The sequence below is a fragment of the Corvus cornix genome, chromosome 4 (genome assembly GCF_000738735.6).
Source record: "Corvus cornix cornix isolate S_Up_H32 chromosome 4, ASM73873v5, whole genome shotgun sequence".
In the NCBI taxonomy this organism is placed as follows: domain Eukaryota; kingdom Metazoa; phylum Chordata; class Aves; order Passeriformes; family Corvidae; genus Corvus; species Corvus cornix.
Genome location: NC_046334.1, coordinates 3,339,753 through 3,358,621, shown reverse-complemented (window position 1 = coordinate 3,358,621; position 18,869 = coordinate 3,339,753). Strand labels below are relative to the sequence as shown.

Below are 18,869 nucleotides of genomic sequence, written 5' to 3'. Positions count from 1 at the left end.
AACGTTCTTGATTTTGCTTTAGAACAATAATTAGATCTAAGAAACGCTGATCCCTGCTTTTGTTCTCCCTTGTCACCGGCACAGATGGTGCACTGAGGCTCACCAGTGGGAAGGGCAGCCACGAGGGCCGCCTGGAGGTCTATCACACGGGGCAGTGGGGCACAGTCTGTGACGATGGCTGGACGGAGCTGAACACGCAGGTGGCTTGTCGGCAGCTGGGATTTAAGTAAGATTACTTGATATTGGATATCTGACTGTGACTTGACCATGATGACAAAGTTACATGAACCCTACATGGAACCTAATTTAAGAGTCTGTTTTTTTAATATTAGCTGAATGCTTCATAGAAACTACCAAGTTAAAATCCATTAAAGCCTGCTTCCCTCAGTCTCACAGGGGTATTTAGGCCTTCCTTTAGGTAGAAAAACCTTCAACAAATGTCATTTAACAGCCTTTATTCACCGAGTTCCTTCCAATTCTCTTTTTTGCTGAGATAAATGCATGTGCTATAGAGAAAAACTGATTTTAATTTCTGTTTTGCCTATAAAAGTTCGATTCTTCTAAATCTTTGCTTGTTGTACAGTCATTATTAATGACAGACATTTTCAAGGTCTAAATCCTTCTACACTACCTCAGAAAATCCCACAGCCTGGCCCTGGAACAGTTACGTATTGAAAAGCATATTTTAGAAAAATCCTGTTAGTTTCATGCATTCACTCTTCCCTACTTTTCCTACTGACTGTGGCTACAAAGGTGCACTCTCAGTAGGTGACTGTTGTCTTGCCTTCAAACTGTAACAGCTGACATTCAAATCAGGATTTTGTCTCATTTTCTCCAGACTGTGACATTTAAATGTATATATAATACTAAGAACATACTTAAAGCCTCAGTCATTGAGCCCGCCATATGCTTGGTTGAAGAGCAGCCTCAATCAAAGGTATTACATTCTTACGTTTGTATTAATGGAACAGTAATTCCTTAAAAAAAAAAAAAACATGACTGAAGAGGCAGCATATGGTGCTCTCATTGAATTTAATGCTAACTGAATCAGCTTACTGAGAATACTTGAGAAACCTTTATTTCCTCAGGAATAACCACTTTCCTTTCTAATGCTAAAGCATCACGTGTCCTCTGATCACTGTGGTCCAAAACATACCTCTGTGTTGTGCAGGTATGGGAAAAGCGCAGGTATGGAAAAAGAGAGCTACTTAGAAGGAAGCTCAGGGCCCATCTGGTTGGATGATGTGATCTGCTCCGGGAAGGAGACAAACCTTCTGCAGTGCTCCCGGAGGGAGTGGGGAAAGCATGACTGCAACCATCAGGAGGATGTCAGACTCATCTGCCACCCAGAAAACGACAGCCACAAGCTCTCACTTGGTAAGGAAGCTCTTTGCTAAAGTCACAGTATGAGTATTGCTGTGGATACAGATCCAACCAAAGTACAGGGTACTTAAGGATTCTCAAAATCCTCGTATTTGTCACATGGGTGCAAGGAAAAAACAGGAAGGGAAAAAACCTTACTTTTCTCCCGAAGATCAAAGGAAGTAATCAAGTTTTGTTTAGAGGAATGTAAGCATCCAGAACATTAAAGTTCAACCAGATTTGCAAGGTAACAAAGTCACATTCCAGAGATACTGTTCTCTCAGTCTCCACCAGATTTTAGACCTATTCCGCACTTCCTGATGGTCTACCCAAGTTTATTCAGCACTTCTCAGCCTCCAAGTTGAGGTGTCAAATGCTGTCATGGTGTCAAATGCTGGAGACATACCTGAGCACTGAGGAATATAAATCAATAGTACATCCTCCTATGGCTTTGCATTCAGACAGTCCAAAACAAGGGATATGGAGAAGATGGGAAGTTCAGAGATAGCAAGAAGGAAGGGTGAGAAGCATGGAATTATTTCTGTGTTACTACTGCCTATTGTTTATATTGTGTCTGGGTGAATGGGCCCCACTTGCTGACCGGGACAGAATGATACTACACACACCGATAAAAGAGTCAGTTCCAATGTCAAAAGCCTACAAACTTGTTTGAAAATGAAGAGAAAAAAGACTGATAAGAAATGATGGTAAAATACCAATTACACAGTGAAATTGTAGAACCAAATATAAACAAATTCCAAAAATTCCTAACTCCACATGTAGATAATTAAACAATAATTCTGGCTATGAGATACGCACAGTAGAAACTACAGGGGAACAATGGGTTACACAGCAATTCTGAAGAAGTTTCATTTTTACAATTTGCTGTACGCAGTGTGTAGCTTGTCAGTATGTAGCCTTTTAGAAAATTGCTGCCAATGCCATTTGACATACCCAAGAATATTTCAGCTGAATTTGAAATTAGTATTATACGCCTGTTTTCCTGGAAATCACAGACTGAAGGTTTATCCCACAAACTACAACATGGATTTACTGCACCATGTTGATACTTGTTATAACAACATTCAGCCCTTTCCCATGTACTTTTCGAGTCTTTTCCTCTTTATAGGCCTTTTCTATATAGCCCTCTCACCATTCAATGAATGTTTTATGTTGCAGCACATGTATCAAATCCTATTTGGTAGAAAGAATTTTCTGAAACCAAAAATAACAGGAATTCAAACCACAACTTCTGTCTTTACAGATGCAAACCATCTGTGCTGCTTTGCTCAAATTCCTATAAAATATAATCTCTGCTGACGGAGTCTGGTTCAGTTAAATACATCCATATGGTAACATTCTCACATCCCCACTACTGGAATGCTATATTAATTTTGTGCTCATAAATATATATATATATATATATATATATATATATATATATATATATATATATATATATATATATATATATATATATATATATTCTAAACCACAAGAAGATGAGATAACAATAAAATACTATTAGTATTCCATGCCTCTATCTGGTTAATAGAAGTATAATTCTCACCTAAGTTGTATTCTTCCAGAACACACCAGTTCAACAAGAAAATAAGACAAGTTATCTGATATTTCCTAGAAGATTTCTGATTGGAAAGTGGACAAAGACTGTTGTTACCATTTACTTCCCAGCATTTGAAAAAGCTTTTTTTTTCCCGTAAGGATAAATTCAGTGGAAAAAGATGAGAAATTAGTAGATGATATGACTTAAGGAAACACAGATATTACGGAACACTAAAAAGAAGACAGAATACACGACAATGACAACACTTGTTCAGTAAGATCATGACAGCATAGCTAAACAGAAAGCTGGTGAAGTTAATTCATGTAACTGTCCAGACAGTATGAACTCCAACAGAAACAACAGCTTTAAATTACATCAGAAGCAAAGAGACTTGGATTTTGTCTTCAAATATTTCCCGATTCATTTAATGACTTAGGCCAGATTTAACTAGCATTGACCAGATTCCTATTTGGTGTACAAAAGTTATTCATACTCTAAACTAAACTGAATTAAAATATCAAATGAAAATATCTCAACATACTGCTTTGTTTAAGAATGCATTTAAGTAATTCTTCATCCTAACATATTCAGAAAAGATTTGGAACAGGTTAGAAGAATGAGGAAGATTCTTCTCCATTATTCTAAAAGGCAACTCTCATGAGTATATTAAAGATTATAAAGAATGCCATACAAAAAGATTTAGAAGGTGATTCTCCCTTAAACATTCTAAAGAGGCCACAGAGGAATTCATAACTGTTTTAAGGGTATTTGCATTGCTTGCAGGCTATAGAGGAATTTTAGAGTAAGTGAGAATTAAGTATGTACTGTGCCTAATGGACTCAAAATTTAACTACAGGCTAAGTACTGCAGAAGCCACAATCAACTAGGTCTGACTAATCCACATAAGTGAGATTTCATATTATGAACATGTCTGAATAAACAATCAATTTAAATTGCTAAAAAACCAATCAGACATTAGTCTAGAATATCAGGCTGCAGAACAATGTGCATAGTGATCAGGAATAGTTGAGTTCAACACAATGCTGCACTTTTTTTGCTGAGACAATGGTTAGGAGGAGCAGCAGCAACCAGTTTGAGAATGGGTTTATGGACTGAGATATAGTTAAATTCACCGATAAAGTTTCTGTAAGGAAAACCTGTCCAGCCTGTATGGGTATCGCATCAAAGGTATCTTAAGTGTCTTCTACCTTTTCATGGAGAATTGTGGCCAATTTCTGAGCTATGTCACATATTTGTGTGGAATTAAAGAACCAGCTGAACTCTGAAGAGTAAAGTACAGTAGTATTTAGTGTTTGTCTTGTAATTTGTACAAACTGCTTCCTTTTGCCAGCCAGGAAAAATATGACTACTTTAACCACTGATATTAGGCTTGTTGAACATAAATATCAGTTGTATTGAATATAATGAAAATAACTTAAAGTACCAGTTCTTGCTTCTGTTGCTGTGACCTGACAGCAGTAATTTATTCCCAGGTCCTCCCATCAGGCTGATGGATGGCGAGAATAAGAAAGAAGGACGTGTGGAGATTTTTATCAATGGCCAGTGGGGCACAATTTGTGATGACGGATGGTCTGATAAGGATGCAGCTGTAGTCTGCCGACAGCTTGGCTACAAGTAAGAAAACTTATTAAGCTGTTTCTCAAGTTGTTTTCTGTATCTAAAAATCTTAAGTTTCTGCAACCAAATACCACAAACATGTCTAATAAGATAATATATGTTTTTTAAAACTTGTCAGTTTGGCATTCTTTTAGAAAAGTGTATTCCTACTATTAGTATGAAAAGTAGTAAGGCTATATCTTCAAAAGGAATATTCATTAAGTAGCATAACTGGGAATGGGAATGTTAGTACTCAAGTGTGTCACAGTCCGACTGGCAACAGAAATGCAAGTTAATGCTAGGTATTAAATATTTTTCATTAGAAATTAAACATTGCAAAGTATTAATCTATTAATTAAATACAAAATTTTAGTTGTCCTATTTATTTCAAAAACAGAGTGTCCACTGTCACGAGGTGTGGATATGATGACTGCAGATTCAGATGCAGGCACACCAGCTACTGAATTCCTAGTTTAATGGAGTTTTTTCCTTCATTTACTGATCTGGCGAGATTTGATGTAGCTCGAAGATCTGATGAAACTGTTACACAAGGGATTATGGCTCCAGCCTGCATGACAATAATTTGAATAAGCTTCATTTATTACTGGAATAGACCTGACAGAACAAACCCACCCTCTAATTAAAACCACTGCAACATATGTGTCACTTTTGAAAGAAATCACTTAATCAGGTTTACATCGCTCACCAGCATTTTTTTTTCTGGATACCCAAGAGCAGCAAAAATACAACAACTATAGGGCAGATATACCAATAGCAGTACTAATAAGACTTGAAAAATATCCAGAACACTAGTGAAATACAACAGGAAATTAGTGAATGTCTTCTTCAAGTGTATCTATACAGAAGTTTGAGCTGAAGAAATACAAATCATAGTAACTGTTTGTTGTATCTAACAATGTGAAGTTTGTCCAACCAAATATCATCAGATTATGTCTGAACACACAATATACGCCTTTTAAAAGCTGCCTGGTATTAATTTAGTAAAAGCCTATTTAAAAGTAGTACCAGACTATGGCTTCAAAACTGCAAAACTTGACTTACAAGATACCACTCTTAAAAGTTACCGAACTTGCAAATTCTAGGATTGGCGTCCATCTATCCTAATCCACTGGATTTCCTCGTTAACAATATCATGAATAATGATAATACCTGCACCTGAAAAGCTCAGCATGATATTGTGCATGGCCCTTTGTGTGAGAGAAGTGAGAGAAGTGAGAGGAAGAGACCTGAAGCCACTTCTCTCTCTAGGGACAGATCTGAGCAAAAAGGTTGTTTCTCTGACGGTCATTAAGTGCATAAATAGCTGTCTTGGAAAGCAGGAATTAAGGGACATGTGTTTGTTAGGGGTGGATTAAAGCCAGTTGTAAGATCACATTTAAGCATGTAACAAACACGTGGACGTAACATTTGTACCTTCAGCGATCTCCCAGTTATATGAAATAATTTTCTCTATTAAGCTGCACTCCTTGCTCAAGAACACCATGATTTTTACATTTGTTTCCTGACAGATGCTCTTCAGTGGGGGTTGGTTTGGGTTTTCTGTGGTGCGGTTGGTTGGTTGGGTCTGAGCACCTTTCATTCCTACTATCAGCAAACTGAGAGATTACTGATGCACAGTAAGAGATAGATTGCTTTCATATAAAGGTACGAAGAATGAGGTAGTGCCCTTATTAAGTAACTGATAAGATTCTGCAGAGACAATTCTGTACTAAACTGCAATAAATACTTCTCTGGGGAAGGATAAGAATACTGAGGTGATTCACAACAAAGCAGTTTTCAATATCCTGAGGAACTTTAGAACAATGCCCTAAAGCAGAAACTTTGTTATTTGACATAGAGATGATACCAAAACCAAGTAAGAATTTACAATGAATGCCTGTACTGTGTCACCGTATTGTATCAGCAGACATGAACACATGAGCTGCCCACTGGTATCAGAGAGTTTGACTTCTTTTTTTGTGGTTATCTGTAATCAGAGTACCCCTCACAAAAGAAAAACATTTGGAGCAAGAAGAGTCACATTACTTGGGACTGACAAGTCAAATCATAGTAAACTCATGAGGCAGAGATTGTCCTATACCGGTTCCAAAGGCAGTTAAGGCTTTAGATTATCTGGCAAATACCTCCTAACCATGGAAATTGAAAACATGTAAGGACAGTTGACCCTGTGGTATCATCTCTTGTCTAGTTTTTTATGAGCTTCTCTTTCCTGGCTTTTTACAATTCATGCATTCTAACCAATGTTTCCTACTTGGAAATCCTGCCCACCTACCCTTTAGTACACAGTAAAAAAATCCACACAGGCAAAGCTATCCATGTGCAAGTTTCAAAAGGGAGGAACCTCGTATATGTTACTTTCATGTTTCAATTATATGCATGTGGCAACTGAGAGCTGATTCAGTTTGAACCAGCCACACTTCTACTCTGACGGAGCTTTGAAAATGGTTTGACAAATCAGGATTCCCCCCCAAGAGACCAAACCCAGCTCTGGAAGGGATGTAAGCTCTTCATGCCATTCTCACCTACCTTCCCCTACACTGCAGGTATCAAAGAGGTACAAAAAGAGCTGTAAAGGGAGGGAAATACTTTCTTGCCTTATACATTTTCATAGTCAAATTCTCTTTCTCTATTCTGACATTTCATCGCACCTGCAGTTACATTCTGTACACACAGAAGCAGTACTTTACAGTATACAATTATAAAATATCCTTTAAAATGGAAAGCTATACTTTAGTTATCTGGAATTCCATATATCCTTATCCCAGTAAAATGGCAGTAAATTGCTCTTAACCAATAGGTAAACTTGTAGTTCAGGCACACCTGGAGGTGTCTGTGGCTTCCTGCCCCACTTCTCTGTATAGCCAGTTGGGTGGTCTCTCACTCATAATTCTTTCTGACCCTTAAACCGTATACAACAAAACAATTATTTATAAATTAAGAAGATTATCCTAAGTAATTAACAGTAATAATCTATCAGAAGAGTTGCCAAGTGAGATGCTTAAATGCTACACGAGCACCAAGTACTGGGTTCATCCCAAGAACAGCGGGGTGCAGACACTAAACTGGTCTCCAGTCACATGACATTTTTAGAGCTCAAATATGGGGTGCCTTTTAAAAAATTACATGATAACAAAATATTTTAATAACTACTAACAACTAATAGGTCTGTACATCACAGCTCCTACTGCACCACAAGTATACTGTATTTAACTGGCCCATCTTTCTGAGGGAATCAGACCTGAACAAATTATTTTTGGCATTCACAGATGCTGACTTTATACAAGGATTAAAGAGATTATGAAAAAGCAGCTTTCACATATTTTGTTTTATGGCAAAATGTAGTGCTGATACAACATAAAATACTTTGAACACTGCCTTCTAACCAGATACACAAAAGCAGTTTTTAAACATTAATGAACTGTAGCAATTTTGTTGCAGTTTTATTTTTTCAACATACCAGAATAAGAGAGGTGATGAGAAAGTGGTTGTTATCAAATGAAACAGTGACAGAGTTTGGAATGTCTATCACTGCTCACTTGGAAATATTTGAGTAAAATGTAGCATAATGCCTCCAAATGTTTAATAATAGTAAAAAAATATGCTCTGTTTGCAGAGGTCCAGCTACAGCAAGGACAATGGCCTATTTCGGTGAGGGCAAAGGGCCGATCCACGTGGATAATGTGAAGTGTACAGGCAATGAGAGATCCTTGGCAGACTGCATTAAGCAGGACATCGGGACGCACAACTGCCGGCACAGCGAGGATGCAGGGGTCATCTGTGACCACCTAAGCAAGAAAGTCCCTGGGAACAGCAATAAAGGTGAGGTGCTGTTGTGAGGGGCAGACCAACAGGTCCAGATGGGCAGCTGTCATGGTAGAAAGAGACAGACTTAACAATCCCACCTCACGGAGGAAACAGTTTTATCAAAAGCAATTACAGAACAAAAGGGGTGGGAATCTCCTCTGCTTACACTGTGTTGGCTTATTCTGTGCAGCTGCACAAAGGAATCACCAAGACTACTCAGTCAATACAGGGTATTTGTCTGCCGTGGTTTACAGCAGCCATATTCATTAAGTTGCTGAAGGGACATGAAAATGCAAAAACCTAAACAGCTCCTTTCAGCTTTTCAAGGTATAGGTTATCCTCAGATAAGGACTGAGACCTGTGTGGTTGGTCAAGGTCTGCTTCCATTTACAGGGAATAAGGAAGAGCCCTATAAAATCCTACACGTGAGAAACAAACGCATAAATGACTCTGATCACAGTCAAAAGAACTCAGCTACAAAGGATTTCTAAGTCTTGAAAGAATTCAGTGTATTTTCCCCAGTCAAAAGATTTCAGCTATAAAGGATTTCTAAGCCTATTTTCCCCAATCAAAATTGGCTTGTTAAAAACTACCACAAAAGACAGAATAACTTCAACCTTTAGATTTTTTTTAAGTTAACTCTCATTGAATATTGGCTACTTTGCATGATGAGTTTAATGCTCTCCATCTCCCTTTCTGGTTTAGATTCCCTTGCTTCTGTTTGTGGACTGAGGTTACTCCACCGTCGCCAAAAGCGAATAATTGGCGGGAAAAATTCTTTACGGTAAATAATTGCTAAAGACAAATAGTTTTGAATATAAAGCTTTTAAGACATGTATTTGCCCTAAGTGGCTTCCCTAATTTACAATTTTATTGTAGGCTTGTTGTTTGTTTTTCGTTTGACTTGTCATGATGTAGGAGTAGAAATATACCCAAAGCAAATTTGGTAGGAAATTAAAAAGTATTAATGGATAAATACTTGCAGTATTAGTTGAAAATCTGTAGATGCTTATGGGTTTAGTCCTTGAATGAGTTAAATTTCTAAGTTACAAAATAGCTATTTTACTTTTATCAAAGGATATCTTTATATCAGGATGTGAGCTATAGAGCTATGAATGTAGTACGAGGCTTTAAATGCCATCTGCACCAAAAAAAAGGCCTGGGTATGATTCACTGCCTAAGGCCTTATTTTCCTTCACAAAATAAGCCTTGATGATGACACAGCTAAAAAACCAGGAGGCACTGACTTTACTTTCTTAACAGTTGTGACTAAACACAAAAAACACATATTCACAGACTCTTACAAAAGGCATTGTAAAACTACAGTAACAGTACCATTACATGTCATGTGCAACCTATTTGAAAATACATGCACAGCACCAATCAATCCATTTCAAAGAAGGCACAGCCCAAGTGGGGGAGCTTCAAAGAACAGTAACAAGAGGGAGCCCAGAAAAATATTTAAACACAGCCAGATAAAGTAAAGTAGGATGACTTACCTCAGTAAAGAGGCAAATGAGATAACAGATAATGCACTGCACAGGAAGAGACTGAGAATTCTTGTCTCAGAATATGTGTTCTAAGGACACTTGCTGAAACACAGTGGTGACAAATAATGTATTGCACAATTCAGCTGGAACAAGGAAGCTGGTCTCATCATAAATCAGTACTGGGATGTTAGATGAAGCAAAAAGGGGAGAAAAATCCAATAGTGCACGCAGAAGGGCTTCAAAATCAAGAAAGGGAGCACACATACACATCAGAAAAGGACTCAATGTCACAAGAAGTCATTAAGACAAAGAACTTGAGGAAGTTTGAAAAAAACTGGATACTTAGGTATGTACCAGCAAATCCAAAGCTGTTTGAATTACCTCATTTTAGAAAAACGTATTAAATCCTATCTTCCAAAACTGAAAAGTGCCTAAATTGTTTTAATATTTACGGGAAGTGAATTTCTCCACCTCACTTTAAAACGCTTGGCACTCATAACTCTGAGATGCTGGACTAGATGATCCCTGGCAGCTCTTGTTGTTGAGCACATCCATTCAAGTTGACAGTACTCAGAAAACACTCTAGACTATAGACTATCTGTTGCTTACTCTTAGATGCTGCTGTTACTTACAGGTGCATCTCTCTTCCTCTCCCTTCTCTGATTCCTAATCTATTAAACCAGCAAAAAAGAATCCATTCCCGTATTCACAGGTATGCAAATATGGCCAGATCTACTATAAAAAACAAATAATCACAGGTTGACAAAAGCTGCTCATCTGTACTTGAGACGTCTTCAGTTGCTTTATACCTTTTGGTTTGCCAGCTTCCTTTTTCATGAAGACAGGGATGGATGCTGGGTTCAGCTTTTCAAGAAATTCCCCTTTCCCCTCTCCAGTTGACAGGAAATTTCTGGTTTGCTGACTTGGACGGTATTTGGCGAGGAACCCACAGAATGTATTTTTGGCCCAATGAATGCAATCTGAGAAGGGAAAATTCAAATAGCTGACTGTGGGAGGAAGCACTCAGAGTGCTGGATGCCCAAACTCTCTGTAAAGTAATCTGGACCATTGTTAAATGGAATTCTGAATGCTGCAGGAATATAAAGGTATTCACCACCGTTAATGAACAGCACATTTTGTAAGCTGTGTCAGTCAGAGAAAGCCAACAGGATGCACATTCCAGGTAACTGAGCAGCTACCTGAGTTCCCCGCTGCTGTACCCTGAACACCATGTGTCACTCCTCTGCAGGGGTGGCTGGCCCTGGCAGGTGGCACTGCGGCTGAAATCCTCTCATGGTGACGGGAGACTCCTGTGTGGTGCTACTCTCATCAGCAGCTGCTGGGTCCTCACTGCTGCACACTGCTTCAAAAGGTGGGTCTCTCTTCAGTAGTGCACCATGTTTCAAACTGTTCTGTTGTTCTGGGCATAGGCAAAACCATTCTGGTTCAAGCCCATGGAAAACTGTTCCAAAAGTTGGCCTTTGGTTTTAAAAAACCCTACCACTCAACCTCCTTTCCCTCAAAGAAACAAAACACCCTAATGCATTGAAATTATTTGGGTGTTATTGTTCATGTGATTTATACTCACAACTTCAGCATTTTCATGAAAAAATATAGACAACATTTCAGACATTTTAACCTTCTGTTCCAACAAAAATGCAACTTATGGCTTTCAGGTTATAGTGAAGACAACTGAGCAGACACCAAACACAGGGACTGTAATACTTTGGATTAATTTTGGTAACAACAGATCTTGGCAGTGGTAGACATTTTTAGTGTATCACAGCAGTGACTAAATGTAGGACTTCACTGCTGATGAGGTTACTGAAGTATAAAAATATCAACTTGCACAATAAGGAAGCTAATCTAGTATTTTAAGCTTTCAACGGTGATTATGTCAATGGAATGGACTGGGAAAAAAGCGTAGAAGAGCAGTACAGTTTTGAGGGTATTTGCTAGAATTTGCTCAAGTGGGCTGCAAATGTTTGAAATTTTGACTTTGAGCCTTTCCTTTTGCACACTAGTAACTAAAATGAAGAGTCAGGTACAGTTTTACTCAAATGCAGAGTGTTACCTTTGCTCAGCATCAGATGCCTATCTTTTCAGGTTTCCTGAAATCACAAAGGACTTCCCTTGGCAGTATTTCAAGCTGAAAGTCAAACTCAGTAAAATTTCCTGCTATTTCAACTGATGTCCCAGGTGTTTCTGCAGAACTATGGAAGCACTTCAGTTGCTTTCATCAAAATTCATAAACAATGGCTTCCTATTCCCCTGTTCATCATCTCTGTAGTGATTACCAAGGATGCTGCCTGAGGTCTTGAGAAAGCCTTTGATTACAGGCTTGAAAACGGAATGTGGTGCCAAGGAGTGGCCATTTTGGATACTCTGCTGAGCACCCACATGACACAGCAGCAGCACGGCTGGAGCAAAGTACCCTGTGGTACTTCCAGATTGGTGCAGCCACATGAGGGGCTGTTATAGGCTACCCTGAAACTGTTATCCAGGGTCTCAGTGGCCAAAGTATTGTTTTGTCCCAGAAGTTACATTTAAACTGCAATTAGACCTAAGCATGTAGCTCCAACATGTAGTGCTCTGGATGCACTACTTTTCACTGTAAATGAGGGAAAGGTGCATTTAGCTCTAAGCTGGCTTTGGACAGTCTGGGCTGAACTTCCAAATGATCTCAGAGTGATTTTAAGGGATAGGTTTCCAAGAGCTATCTATAGATCAAGTGCCTTCTTCAGATATTTTCCGCAGATGGGCAAGAGAAAGGCCAGTATACCATTTCTCATATCCTGGAAATTGGAACACTGCGTAAGTAACCAAAGTCGGCTCATCTGTACTAGGGATAAAAATTAAGCACAATTTTATGCATGATGATTGGAATTGTTTACCAGTACTACAGTGGAATTACTCATTCCTATACTTTTGCAGATACATAATTTAAGATAAAATGTTTGAAGCTATTTTTTGTTTTATAACCCACCCATCTTATTAGGAAGTTTTGTCCTGAGTTATTCCAACAGCTATAGGGAAATTGGAAGGTCTATAAAATAAAAAAAAACTTTGGATACTTAGAAATATGAGGCATAGGAAAAACCCCTTCATTTATCCCATACAGAAGGTCATCTTGAGATGAACAGATGTTTGATCACAGCCTGCAGCTCGCTCTCCTTAAAGCCTAGAAGTGCAATTTTGCTCATGGAAGACCTGAAGGAGATCTGCAGAATTAGACCAAGAAAGCTTTACAGGCAACCAGGAATGCAACCTACAACTAGCAGAAATATTCAGTGGTACAGCTGTATATTGTGCTGAAAATGGTAACATTCCTGCTTTGTCTGCTGCTCCTCAAGCAAGCTTTAGAGACCAGAACATTGCTGGATGGTATAAAAAGAACAGGCATAGGTTAAAAGGTGATGGGACACTGTGGGGTATTTTCTGCAAGCATATTAGAAATTTCTTGTTGAAGGCTATTAGGGAAAAGGGAGAAATAAAAGGAAAAATATTTCTGTTAGCTTAGCCAGATTTTAAAATAAATATATGTACCCAACAGTATTCTCTTGTTTTGCATTTTGCCCAGGAAGGGCTGTGTGTCCTGTGATACAAAAATCTTCAAAGGCATGCACAGAAAATTGTTATTTCAGCCACAGTAATGATCTCTAAAGTATTTATCACTTAGTCCATGATGTGAAAGAAATTGGGATTATATCAGATGCAAAACAAGCCTAAGACGTGCAGGCCTCCTGTCAGTTTGACAATAGGTGCTTGTGATGCACATACACTTTGTTGTCCTTGCTATAACTTCAGTTGATGTAAGAGGTTTTTATTAAGTTACCTAAGCCTCTAGAATTTCTCAACCAACCTACAAAGCAGGCTTGAACACTGTTTTCATTCTAGTAATTACTTGAGCACTGCAATGATGTCAGTACTCAGACTGTCATTGCAATTACTGGCAGTTTGTGTTACCCTTACTAAATAAATTTATAACGCACACCTTGTACATCTCAACTAAGTGCCAGTCATGGCAGACGGCCGTAAGAAACTTGCCTGTGAAAATATACAAAAAGGAACATAGCACAACCTGAAACCTCGGGAGAAGGTTTTTATATTCTTTAGGACACACTGAAGTGTCAGTGTAAACATTTGATAAAGCATTTTGGCTCTTTAAAAAAATCTTTTGGTAACATTAGTTAAGTGTACAATAAAGAAACTGATGAACTCTGTTTGCATGCTCAGGATGTGAGCCTGAGCCAGCCCTATTTGTTTTCACCTCCATCTCAGGTATGGCAACAACACTCGCAACTACGTGGTGCGGGTTGGAGACTATCACACCCTGGTGCCAGAGGAGTACGAGGAGGAAATCGGAGTCCAGGAGATTGTGATGCACAAGGAGTACAGGCCTGACAGCAGCGACTATGACATTGCCTTGCTGAGGCTGCAGGGGCCCGAGGAACAGTGTGCAAGGTTCAGCACCCACGTCTTACCTGCCTGCTTGCCACTGAGGAGGGAGCGACCACAGAAAACTGCTCCCAACTGTTTCATCACTGGATGGGGGGACACAGGTAAAATAATTTCTGTGCACCAATCTAGTTATCTGAGGCTGCTTTAAAAAACCCCTCAAATTAATAAATAAGAAAATGCTCAAAATGAAAGCATTTTACTCTTTTTACATGGGGGAATATTTTCTCTCCTGATCCAAGGAATGACAACATTTTGTTTACTGAATATAGTTTGTGTTTGGAAAGCAGTGATTAACCATGTAACCCTAAATCACAGACCCTGCCACTAAAATGGCCTCATTAAGACTGACAAGCAGGAATAAAAAGCTTATTTGTTGCCAGGCACACCCTGCAGAGCAGCTTATCACCCCCTGCCTCAGTACATAACTAACAGCTCTAACACATTTAAGGTTTTAAAGGTAAGGACCATGAATATTTTAATTTTAGAAAGGTTATTTAAATTACTACAATAGAAAAATGAATGGAAAATATACACATAATAGAATTTAAAATAACATTTTAGTGTTCCTTGTTACCACTGACTTTTTCAACCAGCTTTGATTTAAATAATAGAAAATCTTGCCAAAATTTACTGAAGCCTCAATGCAATCTGCATTCCAGGCTTCTATTCGCTTTTTCCGGTCAGTACAAGATTCTTCCTCTTCAAAGATCTTTGTCCTCCAAATGTTTCACAAATTAAAAATCATGTTTTACTTTTATGTTTTCGTGGTGCTGAATACAGTGCAAGGCAGCAATCACACTTGAGCCTTTGTTCCAGTGACTCACTCAATCTGGCAAGGAGACAAGGTCCGTTCCTCCTCTTTACATGCACTAATCCGTGTGCACAGGTGTTGGGGTCACTGTACAACAATAAACGACAGAGACATGTAGGGTGGGGTTTTTGCTAAAATCAGTTGTTAATTCATTGCCTAGCTCTGGCAAGCCTTTTTACATAATTCACTGAAATACTGCTAACTTAGGACATCTATTTAAGGAAACATTAACCACTGCAGTAATTGGCTTCAATTTATGGTAAGAAATTACATCATTGCAGTACCTCAGCTGACATTTCACACTTACTATATGAATTATAATTGCTTCAAAGTGATAAGATTTTACTTAAAAAAAGGCCAGACCAACACTGGCTTTCATTTTCCATGCTTCCAATGGAAAGAGGTGCAAGCAAGGAAAAAAAGTAGAAAGATCCATTTGGATGCTCTACTTGGATGCCACCAGAAGATGCAGCACCTGTCAAGCTGAGCTACACTAGATTTGAACTGGTGACATAGAAATGAAGTATTTCTACTGCTTCACTCTCAATTGCTCAAGACTCCCAAACATTGCTTCCACATAGAGGTATTAAAGTATTCTTCCGTAGAAGACACAAATTGCTCAGAATAAACCGAACTCCAGCTTTGGAAAGATGTGGAGAACACATGCAGAAAAGCTACTTTTTTTAAAGCATCTATATTTTACATTTACAGTACCTATAGTATTTTAGTATTATATTTAATGCACGGATTTTTTCAGTAGTGTTGCTTCCAGTAATGTTACGTAATGACAAAGCAGTATGAAGGCCTGAGAACAAAAATTTGATTAAATCACATGTACGTTTCCAAGACCAACCATTGTAATGAGACAATAATTTGGATTTCCTTTCTAGGACGGGCTTATTCAAGAACATTACAACAGGCTGCCATCCCCTTACTTCCCAAGAGGATGTGCGAAGAGCGCTACAAAAGGAGATTCACAGGAAGAATGCTCTGTGCTGGAAACATGCAGGAACAGAAGCGTGTTGACAGCTGTCAAGGAGACAGTGGTGGACCACTGATGTGTGAACGCCCTGGGGAAAGCTGGGTTGTGTACGGTGTGACCTCCTGGGGCTACGGCTGTGGGGTCAAAGATTCCCCAGGTGTCTACACAAAAGTATCATCTTTCGTACCCTGGATTAAAAGTGTGACCAAACTATGAATGTCTGTAATGAAAACCAAACTTTGAGGCAGGACAACTTGAAAAGCACAAGCAGTGCACAGCTGGGGCCCACAGTGGGTGGAAACAGACATTTTCCTGATTCGTGTGTTTTTATTAAATCCAAGCTGTATACACACAATCATTCCAGTGAGGGATTACTGTCCTCCGTGTTCCAGAAGTGTAAATATTGCATGAACAAGTTACCATGTATCTAAGGGGAAAAGTGATAGGTAGAGTTAATACTGGAGCAGGATAGCAGGACACTTCGCTGAGACTCACTGCCCACAAGACTGCAGCTCCAAACTATGTATGCTCCAAGCTTCTCCACAGTTAATTACCGATCTCAATTAATCTCCAGTCTAGTTTATTTAATCTATTAGTACTATGATTTTACACTCAGTCCCCTAAAGCTGACTCATGTTTCAGTAGCTAATGAGACAATTAGTAGACTGATTCTTGCTAAGTAATTCTGAATATATGCAGGAAGGAAAACATTGGTCAATAATCAGATCCCCAGGTAGTCTGCTAAATGTCCTCACAGGTTAGTGTGCATAAAGTACATTCCCAAGTAAAACAGGCAGTACACTGACAGTTCCCCCACAAACATCCTGCACAGCTGCAAAAGCAACCACTTCTTTTCTCTCCTCTACATAAGTAACGTTTGTCGTATTTCTGAAATTCATAATTTTGAGTACATACAGCATTTTGGAGAGGATTCACTTTTCCTATTTACCACTAGCTGTCAGTACAGTGTCAGACTAACAAACATCCCAATCCTCTCACTGCTGGGCTTTCCTCAAGTAGTGCAAAGAACCTCTGTGAATCCTACCAGAGAAAGTTATACATACAGTGGAGTTGTTGAGCCAAAACTTGTCTCAAAAGGTCGATAAAGTCTTAAACTATGTTTCCTACAAAATAATATTTAGACAACTCTCTCCTGCTTAGTTGCAACACTGGTTCAGACTGATCTCACAGGAAAGCTTAGTTTTCAGTAATTTCTAAAGCACTGACATCTTGATTCCATTTAGTTCCTTTTCCAAATATGTTCTCCATGGTATGAAATCCCAAACAACTTATTATAAAAATGCACTGATAACCAATTTACTGTCCTTCTAGAAAGGGCCACCACACTGAACCTAGAACACAGGAGGTAGTCACCACCTTAGTGCATCACTGAAGTTATCAGTCTGTAAATCACCTGGGAACTGGCTCAGCACTACCTCTACAGCCCCTGTCAAAGGCCATGCTGAGCATCTCCAAGTGTGCTCTACATACCACACTAACAACCATGCTCATAAAAACTGAACGGAAAGCTGTGGGCCATGAAACACTCCAGTGTGACAAGTGTGGCAGATAAGTGTCACCACATAGTGACTGTGTGAACTGTGACTACCAGTGACTGTTTCCCTGTTTCCTATTCATCAAACTGGCTATGACTGTGTTGTGTGGTGTTTTGTGAAAAAGCGGGATGCTTGCATTCATGCCGTAAGTGGGCAATCATTAATTTCTGTATGGTTGTGTGTCTCTCTGGTGTTATAACAAATATCCTAGACAACTCACTTGCATACGAAGTGGCAATGATATTGCAGAAGCCCATGTGATTGAACATTTGGCCCTTAATCTCTCTGACCTCAAATTTACGTTTTCAAGGGTCAGGACTAATTGTAACTGGTGCTAAACTAGTAAATTGAGGTGCTTTAATATATTTTAGTTCTCTGTAATTCCACACTATGTGAAATAGTGTGAAATACTTAAAAACATCAAAAACCACAGTACTGTGACCACCTACTGTTAGATCAATGCTAAACACTGTGCTAGTGAACTTTGAAACCATTACATTTTTACTTCTATATAGCCCTTAATTACAGGGGAACTCAGTCTGTCAAAATGTATTTGCTTGTAACATCTGAACTTTGCTGTAAAAGACCCAGAGACTTGTGGTGAAGTAGGCTACATAGTGCAATATATGCATTGTATACAGACAAAATAATAATCTTTTAAATAGTTGCACCACAAAAATAGAATACTGGGGGGGCGGGGAATTAAGGCAGCATACTAAGTGTAGTAAACGTTTAGCTTTAGTACAGTACTTTGTTAGTTTTGCTCTTTTAATAGAATGCTTTGTTAGATTTTAAAATGTTGCACTACTGTTTCCATGCTGAGCATGCCTTTTCAGTTTTTAACAGAAAATGAAATTGTCTGCATCTCCTGCCATTCCCATTTTTGTTCAGTGAGCCTGATGGTATACACGTATACAATAAAAACTGCCACACTGACTACAACTTCTGTATGTTAATTAATGCTGTGGATGTACAAGCACTGCTGCAGAACATCAGATGGGTAAACCTCACATGAGCTGTATTACCTGAGAATGGGGGCTCTTGAAAGCATTTTCTTCAAAGCATATAAACTTAGGGCTATTTTCTCAGAGGGAAGTTTGTTCCTGAATGACAGAATTGCCAGTGCCTTAACTCAAACCAGTTACGTTGTCCTAAGTTTATCCTACACTTTTAAACCTGTTTTAACAACTGTGCTGCTAGT

General features: G+C 38.8%; 1 protein-coding gene across 1 annotated transcript in view; it reads left to right on the top strand.

Moving 5' to 3' along the window:
• Positions 1 to 18,610, top strand: part of PRSS12 (serine protease 12) — a 33,583-nt gene extending 14,973 nt beyond the window's left edge. Inside the window, 8 exon segments of the mRNA XM_039550836.1 lie at positions 85 to 226; positions 1,172 to 1,377; positions 4,420 to 4,561; positions 8,178 to 8,383; positions 9,074 to 9,152; positions 11,108 to 11,230; positions 14,140 to 14,420; positions 16,021 to 18,610. Coding sequence (XP_039406770.1) covers positions 85 to 226; positions 1,172 to 1,377; positions 4,420 to 4,561; positions 8,178 to 8,383; positions 9,074 to 9,152; positions 11,108 to 11,230; positions 14,140 to 14,420; positions 16,021 to 16,328 — 1,487 coding nt within the window. The 3' untranslated portion in view covers positions 16,329 to 18,610.
• Positions 18,611 to 18,869: the final 259 nt, after the last annotated feature.